Source organism: Zeus faber, assembly GCF_960531495.2.
Source record: "Zeus faber genome assembly, chromosome: 3".
Lineage (NCBI taxonomy): Eukaryota > Metazoa > Chordata > Actinopteri > Zeiformes > Zeidae > Zeus > Zeus faber.
This window is the reverse complement of record NC_137190.1, coordinates 36,099,023-36,113,734: the sequence shown is the minus strand read 5'-3', so window position 1 is coordinate 36,113,734 and position 14,712 is coordinate 36,099,023. Positions and strand designations below refer to the sequence as shown.

General features: G+C 42.8%; 1 protein-coding gene across 1 annotated transcript in view; it reads right to left on the bottom strand.

The window, feature by feature from the left end:
* Positions 1-721: 721 nt before the first annotated feature.
* gpatch1 (G patch domain containing 1) overlaps positions 722-14,712 on the bottom strand; it is a 41,793-nt gene continuing 27,802 nt past the window's right edge. The window contains exons 18-21 of the mRNA XM_079997130.1: positions 13,426-13,518; positions 12,735-12,832; positions 12,148-12,287; positions 722-864 (exon numbers count right to left, since the gene is read on the bottom strand). Of these exons, the coding sequence (XP_079853256.1) occupies positions 831-864; positions 12,148-12,287; positions 12,735-12,832; positions 13,426-13,518 (365 nt within the window). The 3' untranslated portion in view covers positions 722-830. The remainder of the gene's footprint in view (positions 865-12,147; positions 12,288-12,734; positions 12,833-13,425; positions 13,519-14,712) is intronic.

Genomic DNA, 14,712 nt, shown 5'->3' with positions numbered 1-14,712 from the left:
AGACCAGCCTTTGTGGTGGTGGTGTTAGTGTGGGCAGGTGTGTCTAGTCAATACAGAACTGCAGTACACTTGTGAATGGTACAGTGACAAGCTCATACTCCCTGAATAACATCATTAATCCAGTCATTGTGCCCCTGCATGAACAACACAGGCCTAATTTCATCTTCATGGATGACAATGCTCCAGCTCATCAAGGTCGCATCATTAGGGAATGGCTATTGGAGACTGGGGTACCTCAAATGGAGTGGCCTGCACTTTCTCCAGACCTGAATCCCATAGAAAACCTATGGGATCAGTTAAGTCTGTGTGTAGAGGCTCGTAACTCTGTACCCTAGAACCTCAATGACCTGAGGGCCGCCCTTCAAGAAGAGTGGGGTGCCATGCCTCAGCAGACAATAAGTCGACTTGTGAACAGCATGAGACGTGGTTATCAAGCTGTAATTGATGCTCAAGGGCACATGACAAGATATATATATTCCACTTAATTGCACGAGTGACTGGCTGCCCGGTAGCACAACACTTTATTTTTTTATTCTGTTCTATTTAAAGATTTTTTGCCACCATTAAGTGTTGAAATCTTGTGATCATTTAGTGGATGGATGGATGTGGCCTGTCGGGATCAGTCTATAGGATTATTATTATATGTTTTGATATATTTAAGAGCATAGTGTGTCTTTATCTTGACAAACTGGACAGTCACAGAGACACTTCTGGTGTCAACATTTTATTTATTTTTAAAAGCCATCAATGATCTTCAAAAAACAAGAGAAGACATTTGATGTTGTGTCCCATCAGCAGGCTGTCCTCAGAGGCACGCTACACCTCCGGCTTCACCAGACCTCCCTAGCATGCATGCTTTTCAACCTGAAAGAAAACACAAAGTACAGTTTTGCATCACTTTCATCTATTCTGTCTTAACCTGTCACTCCTCTATCATCCTACCCCCAGTCTATCATCCCTCCATCTTTGTCACTCCTCATCCCTCAATCATTCCTCCATCAGTTTGTCTTTCCCCTCATTCATCTATCATCCTTCCATCATTCTGTCACTCTACTATCATCCCTCCATCAGTTCCTCATTCCTCTATCATCTTTCCATTAGTCTGTCATATCTTTATCATCCCTCTGTCCATCTGTCATTACCTCTCATTCCTCCATCATCACTGAATCAGTCTGTGACTTGGTTTACACCTGGCATTAACATGCATCTTTGGTGATCCGATCACAAGATCTGATCACTAATGCCAGGTGCAAACGTACCCAATGCATCCTCAATGTGGTCTGAGATCCGATAGCGCAGACCACATTCGGAGGTGACCTGGGCATATGGCCACAATCCTCACAATCCTTTAGCAGTGTACACGCAAACGTGTCCTCGGCCACATTGAAGGACTGCCTACTCACTGAGGTCCTTCATGTAAGCGGAAGTACGTACCCATTCGTGCGCAAACGACATATTAAGGTCTGGTCGGGAAAGCCTCCCCGTGACAGAGGTGCAGGACTTATTATTAACAAGTAAATGATTTACACAAAAACATCCATTTTCTTTTTTTTACTAAATCCCATAGCAACGGGGAGACTTGACGCAGCAAGGGACAAACGGGTTTTCTCTTTTGTTTATTCCATTATGCAGTGATTGGGACAGTCCCTTAGTTGTGTTTAAAAAATTTGTTTCATACGAGGTGGAAACTAACGGAAATAAATACATCTAACTTGAAAACACTGTTTTTATTTGTTTTGGCCAGAGACATGGGAACCGATACGTGCAGTGGACCGGAGATGCCCGCCCCTGTCCATATCGCAGTCATTGGGACAGTCGTTTAACTCAGTGTGTTAAAAAAAAGTTTCATACATTAGGAGGAGGAAAGAAGCAAAAATAAATAGAGTACATCAGTCTACACCGCTGTCTAGACAGTGCAGTGGACTGGAGATCACTCCACTGTTCCGATCCGCGGCATGTGCGTTTATTTTCCATACAAGTAAGAAAATCAGGAAACAAAATAAATCTGTTCAGCCTGAATGCTGCGCTGTCTACAACAAATACGGCACCAACATTTCAATCTGTATTGTTTTGATTTTGGGCCTGCGCCAAGGTCTTCACATTTTGTCTTTGCAAACGGTTCAGTTGCAATTCAGTTCAGTTTGGTTTATTGTCATTCAAAAACATGTTGAAAACATGAAGGAACGAAATTCGTTACCCTGGTACAGCAGCTTACAGAATAAATAGCTAAAAAAACTTAAATACATTCATAGTGCATAAAACTAGCCGCATACAGTAGCAGCACTAAAAAGTGCAGTGGACAGACTTTAAGTTAGGGAGTTCATAAGCCTCACAGCCTCTGCTGAAGAAGCTGCACTTTAGCCTTGTTGTTCTGGCTTTGAGGCTGCGCAGAATGCTGCTGATGATACATGACGTTCTGCTTTTGCACCTGCTGACATTAATGTCTTCCAGGGAAGGGAGGTTGCTGTTGGTTATTCTTTGAACAGATTTAACCACTCGTTGCAGCGCCTTCTTGTCAACCGCAGAGCAGTTGCTATACCAAACAGTGATGGAGGATGTCAGTATGCTCTCCACCACACACCAGTAAAGAGAGGTCTGGACAGCAGGGCTCAGGCCGGCCCAATTCAGCCTCCTCAAAAAGTACAGGTGTTGGTGGGCCTTCTTTATGATGCTGGCTGTGTTGCTGGCCCATGTGAGGTCCTTGGAGATGTGCAGACCCAGGTATTTACAAGTGGACACAATCTCCACAGCTGCTCCTCCGATGAAGAGGGGAGGGGGGGTGTGGCCTCACCTCGTAAAGTCCACAACCATCTCCTTAGTCTTCCCCACATTAATGCAGAGATTGTTTGCTCTGCACCAGTCCACAAGTTCTTCCACCTCCTGCCTGTACACAGACTCATCGTTGTTGGAGATGAGTCCAACCACAGCTGTGTCAATTGAAAACTTCACTATATGATTGCTCGGGTACCTTGCAGAGCAATCATATGTGAGGAGCATGTACAGCAGGGGGTTCAGGACACATCCCTGTGGGGAGCTGGTGTTGAGTGTGATGGTGGAAGATGAGACGCCATGGATCTTAACAGACTGTGGCCTGTTTGTCAAGAAGTCCAGGACCCAGTTGCAGAGCGATGGTTCTAGTCCCAACAGCAGCAATTTGTTGACTAAAGTCTGAAGAATGATAGTGTTGAAGGCACCGGAACAATAGTGGATGTCTTAAAGCACCATAGCTTGGAAGAGTGAGATGTTAAAGATATCCGTCAACACCCCTGTGAGCTCCTCAGCACAATCTCTCAGAACCCATCGCGGGATGTTGTCCGGGCCCGCTGCTTTGCGGCTATTGATCATCCGCAGCTTCCCCCTCACATCCACATCTGACATGCTAAGGGGCAACTCACCTGGTGGGAGTGTGAGCCTCGTGCTGTGGGAGGAGATGGATGACTCCAAGTGGGCATAGAAGATGTTCAGAGCGTCAGGAAAAGATGGATATGCCCTTCCACGTGCTCTGGGGGTCATTGGTGGAAAAATAACCCTGTATCCTGAGGGCATAAGTGGCCTTTTCCTTTTTGATGCCAGCCTCCAATTCCCTCCTCACTGCTCTTAGTGCCACTGCATCTCCTAACCTAAAGACTGAATCATGTGCCTTTACAAGAGTATTGATTACCTGCCTTTTTGGCAGGTATTCAATACATTTGCTGATATATCCACAAATGGATGATAACGCAAATTATGTACGTGTTTATTTGCATATACAATAGAGCGGGAAGTGATATCTGATCACAAGTGGTTCCTTGAGATGAATGTGGAGATGCACTCTAATGCCAGGTGTAAACAGAAATACTTAGAGCTGTCCACCTGTGATCGGATCACCCAAGACGCACGTTAATGCCAGGTGTACTGTAAACAGGGCCTGTTTTTCCTCTATCATCCCTCCATCACTCTGCCTTTCCCTGTCAGTCATCTATCATCCCTACATCTTTGTCATTCCTCTATCATCCCCCAATCTCTCTGCCTTTCCCTGCAACTCCTGTTATCCCTGCATCAGTCTGTTATTATCCGGTGAGTGTACAGGAATTATCCCAATTGGTTCTGGTGTATAAGGTTGGCTCTATGGCTCTCCCGCGGGAATTCAGCTCCACTATAATCATGGCAGTCTACATATCCAAAAAAAACATGCACATATCATCGTCTGACCAGCGATTGACACTTGTTACCAGGTCCCCAGGCGTGTCGACGAATGTTGCCACTGCTTCTGGCTGCCCCCCCGGAGGAAGGACAGGCCAGGATGGGTCAAATGCAGAGGCCTAACCCTTTCACCGGCCACCATCCAAAGCATGTGAGTATACATGAGTTGTAGTGTGGTGTATTGCGTGACAATTAAAGATTCTTCTTCTATTGTTTGTGGCGACTTTAATAGGGCTAATATGAGGAAAGTTTTGCCTAAATATCACCAGCATATCAACTTTCCTACCAGGGGTGATCAGACTCTCGACTATTGTTATTCACAACTTATGGCACAGCTACAAACCCCTCCCCCGCCCTGCCTTTGGTAAGGCGGATCACACCTCCATTCTTCTCCTACCAACCTACAGACAATGATTAAAGCAAGGAAAACCGGTTTGTCGGACAAAAACTGGAGTGAGGAATCCAAGTGCATTGATGACATCATCCCGAGAGTCAAGTTCAGGACTTTCCCCAACCAGAAGCCCTGGGTTAATGGTGATGTCCGTGCTAAGCTCAGAGCACGGTCCTCCACATATAGCTCTGGGGACCTGGAGGCCTTGAGGAAGTCCAGATATGACCTTCAGAAAGCCATCAGAGATGCCAAAAGACCCTACAGGGACAAGCTAGAGTCGGACTACCGCAGTTCCGATCCCAGACGCATATGGTGTGGACTGTGAACCATCACAGACTACAAAGGGAGAAACAGGAGTGATGCCTAGCCAGTCGCCTCTCTTCCCGACTAGCTCAACACCTTCTACGCAAAGTTTGAGGCGAGCAACACCATCCTGGCTGCAAGACTAGCGGAGGACCAGGATGACTGCACTCTAGGGCTGACCTGAGGAGAGCTCTTAAAAGAGTAAACCCTCAGAAGTCTCCAGGGCCTGATGGCATTCTAGGCCATATCCTCAGAGCGTGCGCCGACCAGCTGGCAGAAGTATTCACCTCCATATTCAACGTCTCCCTGATCCAGTCTACAGTCCCCACCTGCTTCAAACAGACATCCATTGTCCGGGTACCAAAGAAACAACCTGCCTGAATGACAATCACCCCGTAGCACTGACCTCTACCATCATGAAGTGCTTTGATCGGCTAGTCAGAAACCACATCTGCTCCTCCTTTCCTGACACCCTGAACCCCATTCAATTTGCATATTGCCCAAACAGATCCACGGACGACGCCATCGCCCTGGCAGTACACACCACCCTCTCCCACCTGGACAAGAATAACACATAGGCGAGGATTCACGCCCCCTTCCACATCAACAGAGCTGAAGTGGAGAGTCTCCTGCTTCAAGTTCCTCGGTGTGTTCATCAGTGATGACCTCTCCTGGTCCAGGCAATCGGACGTGGGAATAAAAACTGCCCAAAAGCGCCAATTCTTCCTGAGGAGATTCAAGAAGTTTGACATGTCTGTCAGGACTCTCCCCTGGTATTACGGGAACAGTGAGAGCAAATGTCTTTATCCACAAAACCCATTTTGAACATTTTGTGTGGGTCATATGGGCTCTGTGCCGAATCTTATAATGTACAGTATAAGTTGCATTTTTGAATTGTGGGTCATAAAAAAGGTGTTGTTGCAAATAACCTTCCACAGGTTGATATCGGTGGAAAGAGCAAGGTCTCTTATCCCGTTCCATGATTGGTAGAGATAAAGTGTCATCTGTATTTAATAACAGTTTGTATATTCTGGAAAAGGGATTTTTAAAATTACCGATATGAATAAGACGTACAATCAACTGAGGTGGTTAAAGGATGTTTTTGTCAATTCGATTTTTACATTTAGAGATTGCTGTAGTTCAAAGAATTGAAGAAAGCTGTGGCCACCGATATTATACCTTTGGGTTATGGGTGGGAAGGATAAAAGCAAAATATTTTCAGATGAGTAATTCCTTGTCTTTTCCAAGACCTGAAGATTATTAGTCTATTTTTAACCAGAAATCTGGGTTGTGCCAGATTGAAGTGAACTGGTTTGGCGATAGTGACCACTGAGTTTGAGGAATCTCCACCAGGCTGACAGAGTCATTGCGATTAATGGGTTTCTAAAGCAATTATGTTTCCTTATTGATTCAGTAAGAAATGGGAGATCAGATATTGATAATTCCTGACATTGTTCAATGTCTCGCCATACATGGCCCAATTGTTGCTCTGGTTGTAACCATTTAATTATAAATTGAAGATGGTTTGCTAAATAGTAGTATCTGAGGTTTGGGGCTGCTAGGCCTCCACAGTCTTTGTTGTCCTGTCGTGTTGCCAGTTTAATTCTCAGTTTTTTTATATTTACAATATAATTGATTGATTATTGAGACTAGAGCGTTAAACCAATGTAATGTTGGTTGGACTGGGAACATTAAAAATATATAGTTTATTTTTGGTAGTATATAAATTTTCACTGCTGCTATCCTATCAATCAGTGAGTAGGTTGTTCCATCGAATTAGGTGTTCTTTAATGTATTTGAGTGATGGAGTAAAGTTAAGGGTAAACAAATCTGACAGGCTGGTGGCGATATCAATACCAAGGTATCTCACGTTGCCCGTTGTGATTGTTAAGGGAAGTTTCTGGGTTACAGAATTCCAGTGCTTCCCAGTGAGTGGTAAGACCGTGGTTTTAGCCCAGTTTATTGAATAGTCTGAGATAGCTGAGAATTTAGAAACAAGATTGAACATTTCTGGTAGGGATGATATTGGGTTGCGTAAGTACAACAAAATACTGTCTGCACACAAACTGAGTTTCTTGTTTGTATGCCAACAATATTACTGTTTTGAAGGATGGCCGCTGTGAGAAGTTCGATAAAGATGGCAAATAGTAAAGGGGACAGCGGATAAGTCTGCCTTTGACAAAGCTAGTTTGGTCTAGGTGAATTATGAATGGAATTACTTTTTCAATTCTGTTGGTTAGTTTTTTACAAAATTTTTGAATCTTAATATATTAGGCTTATGGGTCTATAACTGGAGGTGAGGGTTGGGTCCTTATTGGGTTTGAGCAAAACCGAAGTGAGAGCAGTATTCATTAGCGGAGGTATGGTGGAGGCTGACTTAATCTCTGTAACCATTCTGATGAATAATGGGGATATAAGTGGCCAGAAGTGTTCGTAGAATTCCACTGGGTAGCCATTTGATCCAGGTGATTTAGAAGCATAGAGAAGAGAGCTTTCCTGAGTTCTTCGAGAGTAAGTGGTCGATCTAATGTGGTAGCCTGCTCTGTGAATAGTTTAGGGAGGTCGATATCATCGAGGAATGAGTTAATGTTTGATATATTTGATTCATTATCAGTGATAAAGCTTTTTACAAAAGTCTCTAAATATGTTACTGATGTCCTGCGGGTGTATGTTATCCTACCCTGTGGATCTTTGATGGCTGTAATAAGTGTTTTTTCCTCTATCGCGTTTCAATTGATTAGCAAGAAATGTATCTGATTTGTCATTGTTTCCCTCTTGTTCGTTGCATGAGCAATTGTGTCTTTTGATTAGTCGTGGGCCTGATCACCGACTGCGACGAGAAGGCCTACCGTGAGGAGGTGGCTGACCTGTCACTCTGGTGTCAGGACAACAGCCTCCACCTGAACGTCAGCAAAACTAAGGAGCTGATTGTGGACTTTAGGCGAGGTCACAATCGAGGACGCACGTGCGCTTGGTGATTAATGGGACTTCTGTCGACAGGGTGAGCAGCTTCAAATACCTGGGAGTCCACATCACGGAGGACTTAACATGGACTGTACACACAGACACTCAGACGGCGAGGCAGCGTCTTTACCACCTCAGGCAGCTGAGGAAAGTCCGGGTCTCGGTGAGGATCCTCAAGTCCTTCTACTCTGGATATACATAATTGCCTATTCCATATACATAAGCATATTCCCTCTATCTATTTCATTTTATTTCATTTTATTTTTATTGTATTTTATTCTATAAGTATTCGACTTACTGTATTACGTTTTAGGAGTCAGTTAGTTGGGCTATTAGAAATTTTTCCTAGGACATATTGTGTGTTATCACCGGGTGCGTTGCATTACATTTCACTGCATATATGTATGAAAGTATGTATATGTAAGTGACGAATAAAAAATCTTGAATCTTGATCGGTGATATTATCAAGTTGAGATGAAATTGTCCGGATCTCATTTCGGATTTGCTCGGTGGGTGAGAGGGCTTGTTGGGAGTGCAAGTCTTTTAATCGTTGTTCGAGTTTCTTTTGGCATTCTTGTCCTTTGTTTTTCTTGTGAGGAGAGAATGAAATAATACTACCTCTTAGAACTGCCTTAGCCATTCCCCAGAGTAAGGATGGTGATATTTCTGGAGAGTCATTCAGTTCAATGAATAAATCCATTCTCTGGAAAATAAATGGTTAAATTCCTTATCTGTCAAAAGTGAGGCGTTAAACCGCCACCTGCCGGGAGGGTTCCGGTTGGTTTCATTTATGAGGTTGAAACTAATTGGCCTGTGATCGGAGATTACAATAGGGTGGATTTCAGGATTAGTGATCTTGGACATTACAGAGTTACTTTTCGAGAAAAAGTTAATTTGAGAGAAGCTTTGGTGGAGTGGAGAATAATATGTGTATTCTCTATTATAGGGATTATTTGATTGCCAACAATCGCCAAGAGCAAGATCCCTCATATATTGTTTTATAGTGTCCGACAAATGCCAGGGCTTGTAATTATTTCTGGTTTGTGAATGGTCTAAACTTGGACAAGTACTGTGTTGAAGTTCTCTCCCAGTATAATAATTGAGGTGATGAGGGAGGTGAGTTTCTTGCAGTAGACAGAAGATGGGGTTCATCCTGGCGGGGTGACTTAGGATTTAGCTACATTTAGCTGCTGAGCCCAAGCCTCTCCCATTCCAACTAACAAACTTAATGGCTGTCATTGAGGTTAGTTGGGGGTGATGGATGTGGATTTGTAGTTTTCCCATGCTGCAGCACAGTGCATCCAAGGCAATAGCTATACTACCGTGTGCATGCTTTCCCATATATAAGTCTGGTTTTCCTCCTTTACATTCCTTTTTTCTCTCCTAGTATCGGAGGAAGTTTGTAGGGATACATATCTACACAAACGAATGACAAATAGACAAAGATACAGTGGGGCAAAAAAGTATTTAGTCAGCCACCAATTGTGCAAGTTCTCCCACTTAAAAAGATGAGAGAGGCCTGTAATTTTCATCATAGGTACACTTCGACTACGAGAGACAGAATGAGAAAAAAAATCCAGAAAATCTCATTGTCTGATTTTTAAAGAATTTATTTGCAAATTATGGTGGAAAATAAGTATTTGGTCAATAACAAAAGTTCATCTCAGTACTTTGTTATATACCCTTTGTTTGCAATGACAGAGGTCAAACGTTTTCTGTAAGTCTTCACAAGGTTTTCACACACTGTTGCTGGTACTTTGGCCCATTCCTCCATGCAGATCTCCTCTAGAGCAGTGATGTTTTGGGGCTGTCGCTGGGCAAAACGGACTTTCAACTCCCTCCAAAGGTTTTCTATGGGGTTGAGATCTGGAGACTGGCTAGGCCACTCCAGGACCTTGAAATGCTTCTTACGAAGCCACTCCTTCGTTGCCCGGGCAGTGTATTTGGGATCATTGTCATGCTGAAAGACCCAGGCACGTTTCATCTTCAATGCCCTTGCTGATGGAAGGAGGTTTTCACTCAAAATCTCACGATACATGGCCCCATTCATTCTTTCCTTTACACGGATCAGTCGTCCTGGTCCCTTTGCAGAAAAACAGCCCCAAAGCATGATGTTTCCACACCCATGCTTCACAGTAGGTATGGTGTCCTTTGGATTCAACTCAGCTTTCTTTCTCCTCCAAACACGACAAGTTGAGTTTTTACCAAAAAGTTATATTTTGGTTTCATCTGACCATATGACATTCTCCCAATCCTCTTCTGGATCATCCAAATGCTCTCTAGCAAACTTCAGACGGGCCTGGACATGTACTGGCTTAAGCAGGGGGACACGTCTGGCACTGCAGGATTTGAGTCCCTGGCGGCGTAGTGTGTTACTGATGGTAGCCTTTGTTACTTTGGTCCCAGCTCTCTGCAGGTCATTCACTAGGTCCCCCCGTGTGGTTCTGGGATGTTTGCTCACGGTTCTTGTGATCATTTTGACCCCACGGGGTGAGATCTTGCATGGAGCCCCAGATCGAGGGAGATTATCAGTGGTCTTGTTTGTCTTCCATTTTCTAATAATTGCTCCCACAGTTGATTTCTTCACAACAAGCTGCTGACCTATTGCAGATTCAGTCTTCCCAGCCTGGTGCAGGTCTACAATTTCGTTTCTGGTGTCCTTTGACAGCTCTTTGGTCTTGGCCATAGTGGAGTTTGGAGTGTGACTGTTTGAGGTTGTGGACAGGTGTCTTTTATACTGATAACGAGTTCAAACAGGTGCCAATAATACAGGTAACGAGTGGAGGACAGAGGAGCCTCTTAAAGAAAAAGTTACAGGTCTGTGAAAGCCAGAAATCTTGGTTGTTTGTAGGTGACCAAATACTTATTTTACAGAGGAATTTACCAATTAATTCATTAAAAATCCTACAATGTGATTTCCTGGTTTCTTTCCCCCCATTCTGTCTCTCATAGTCGAAGTGTACATATGATGAAAATTACAGGCCTCTCTCATCTTTTTAAGTGTGAGAACTTGCACAATGGGTGGCTGACTAAATACTTTTTTGCCCCACTGTAAATATAGAACATTGCAGAGTCAGACATACATATAGTGAGAGACTGAATAGAGTGAGAGTGATGAGAGAAGTAGGGAAGGAAGGATTAAGAAGGTGAGATAACAAAAGAAGTAGGGAGGGAGGGATTAGGAAGGTGAGATGATGAGTCAGCAACATTTTCAATCTTGACATAGATAGGATGCTAATTTCTACATCTGGCATATATAATAACCAGAATACATACACCATTATCAGAATAACCAGGGTGTGGTGGAGGAGTCTCGGAATAACAGCCCTCTATATAAGGTTTATCAACAACCAGCGATACCCGTTTACCCTTCTGCTGGTTTTCCATCAGGGTGGGGTACAGCACCTTCCTTCAGTCGTTGATCTCCTGGGGGAATTGGTCGTTCATACCCAGCGTGGTTCATTTCAGCCCTCGTTCTTTTCTTCAAACCAGCTCTTTGTGCTTGAAGTGTCCCAGCTTGAAGTGCTTGTGGAGGAATTTCGATCCGCGTTGTCTTTTTGAATCTCGCCAACCGTGCGGTGCAGGAAATCAAGGCTGGCTTGGCTCAAGGCTTGGCAGACCAAGCATGTCCAGCTTCTTGTTGATCTCATCCAAAACACTAACCTCTACAGCCCTGGATATTAGATTGTCTGTGTTGGTCGCTGAGTCTGTCTGTTTGCTGGATTGTTCATGTCCTGGTCCTCTTTCATCACGTACTTGTTATAGTAATAATCAATATAATCCTCTCGGTCCTCCACTTTGGTTTCGCGCAGTGTTTTTTTTCTTTATATATACAGTATATGTATATATATATATTTTAATATATTTTGCAATTGGATTGATCAGATTGTCTGCGTTTTAGTCCATGCTGGTGGACGCCGCCATGTTTGATCTGTACTCACTTCCGTCTTCTCACGAGATCACAGCTTGCTCCTGTGAGATATCCCTCTCACTTCTCTATCGTTCCTTCATTGTCCTGTCTTTCATTGTCACTCCTCAATCATCCCTCCATCACTTGGTCTTTCCCCATCCGTCCTCTATCATCCTTCCATCAGTCCGTCATACCCATATCATCCCTCCATCACAATTTTTTGACCCGGTCTATCATTTAGTCCGTTATCACATTTTCATTTTCACTCATTTTGTTACGTAATAAACACCAACCAAATGGCCTCATAATCCTAATCCTAACATTATCCCAATGAACACAATTACATTTGAGTGTGTGACCTCTGACCCTTCTGAACGCTCCATGAGTGACCCCTGACCTTTTGAAGAGCTCCTGTGTCAACGGCTGCCAGTCTTCACTCTCCTCGGAACTGCTGCCTGACGCTTCCTTCCTGCTACTCTTCGCCTTCCTCTTCTTCTTCTCCTTGTCTTTGTCCTTGTGTTTTTTCTGCTTCTTCTTCTGCAGAGAGACAGTGGGAGGTCAAGGTGTGTTCATTTACAATTAAAAACTGACCCAAATCGAGAATTGTTGAATCATGACTTTTTTTTTTTTTACATCGTACATTGAATAAAAGTGTATTTATTTGGACATGTCTTTGACTGTATTTTCTATTTCTAATATGTTTTTGATTCCTAATTGTCTCCAGAAGCCACTTGAACTGACCTTTGAGTAACAAGTACTCACGAGCACACTACAGGCCGCAAATTGAAAAGGACAGCTTAATGAGTGGCCATAGTGTTTTAAATTGACGATGTGATCTGATTGGCTATATGTAAATGAGGACATTGATGAGGGAATCTATGATGACGTTACAGCCAATATTTGACATTTATCTGTTAGTCTAAAAGGCATTAAATCACAAAACCATGTAGGATCATTGTAATTAGCAGTAATTATCATTATTACCTTCTTATCCTTCTTGTGTTTGTGCTGTTTCTTGGCCTTGCGCTTGTCCTTTCTGCTCCGCTGGGTGGGGGGGCTCGACGATGACATGCTTCCTGCCTCTGAGAAAGCATTTAGGTCAAAACCTTCTCTACGAGTATTGGCAAACTAATATCTGTATTAACCATCAGTCCTTGTTTCAGTCTTCTCATCTAGGGGTGTCTCATTTTGGCTTCTCTAACTAGAAAGCATTACGTTGAAAAACATTTTTTTTGTGAAGACCGCATCCTTTGGGGCAACAGTAATTATTCACAGATATAGGAATCTGGTATTTTTTGCCACAAATTCATTACAAATGTACTTCCTTGAAAACCTACCAAGACGTCTCTTTAGTTTGAGGTTGATTGAAAACAACCTAAAACTAAAGACACATTTATCTTTATATACTGTATGCAACTTTTATAGGTAAAATGCCAATTCTTCTGCGGTTTAAATTAGCAACTTGTTATAAAGCTGATGTTTCAAAGCTCATAAAAATTATTTGAAATTGAAATTTTACAAGCTTGAATTTCACACTGATGGGAATAACCCCACAGAACAAATTAATTACCTTTTGTGAGCCTTTGTTAACCATGGGCGTCTATGTGTTTTATTGATATGAATGAAATTTAATTGGGGGAAAATGCTCTGTGACTAGGGATCTTTCTTGACTCACGGAGAGCGGAGGAAGGGGGCGGGAGCTTGGGTCCAAACTCCTCTGTCGCCTGCACCTCAGCAGGGTCAGGCTGTGCTGCAGATGGCACCAACCCTTTGATAAAAACCAATGACAGACAACAAAACTGTTAGGAAGTGAGACACAAAGCTGATTATCACAAACGCTACCAGTTAGGGGCAACAACGGAGAGAAAAAGTGAATGTTGTCATCAGTCATAAGGAGGCAGAACGATTGTGAAAAAAGGGTTTTTATTGCAGTGAGTGGGTGTTCCACTTGGACAATCATCACTTTTTGTCAAGCCCAATTTTAAAGCTGACCTATTGTGCTCCTTTTTACACCTTAATATAGGCCTCTTAGGTCCCAAATACATGTTGTTGAAGTTTCTTACTGAAAATACCACACGAATTATGCATACAAGCCATTGTGACATGCTTCTAAACCAAAACAGGCTGTTTCAGTGTGTGTAGTCTCAATTCTGAATGAGCAGCCAAGCCCCTAGTTCTGAGCTAATGGTTGTTTGAGTACAAGTTCCGGGTACCTTATCAGAATTCTAAAATCGGATTCTGAATAAATTTAAGGTGAGAAATAAGCAATCCAGTCGCTGAATCTTCACTCGTATTAAAGCTACAAGGCCTAATTCAAAAGTTAGTTCCCACGTTGGTTGCCGTGCTCAAGGCTTATGGGAGAGACGGATACAGCGCCGGGATGCACCGGGACTCTCGCACACAGGGATTTCATGTAAACGTTGGAAAATAAAATAAATAAATACATCTACAATAAAAAAACACATTATTCTTATTGGTTTTGTTTGGAGAAATGCACAGGGGATCTGATGGAGCAGATGACCATATAAAGAATTAAGTGACGTCAGCTTGTGCAGAGAGTAGAATTTTTTTTTAAAACCAAGCGTTCAGAGTGGTCGGAAGCATTTTGCTCACAGGAGTGTTTTGCTCAAAGCAATTACTTTATCATTAGTTCACCTCATTGTTTGGCACTTTAGCCACATCTAATATGAACGTCCGACATTGAAACATTGTATATATGACAGAAAATAAGGAAAAGAAAAATAGGTCCGCTTTAACAACAACTTTAAATGTTGAGCAATTGGAAACATTTTTTTTTTTTTAATTCCTGATGGTGACTTTTTATATTAATGTGCTGCAGCAGGAAGTGCCAAAGAAAAACATTAATTATTGAGCATTAATTGGCTCAAAAAGGCAGAACAAAAATCCCAAAATAGTGGAGATGGACTTCAAAGTTAGCAAAGCTGCAACTATTACTTTGATA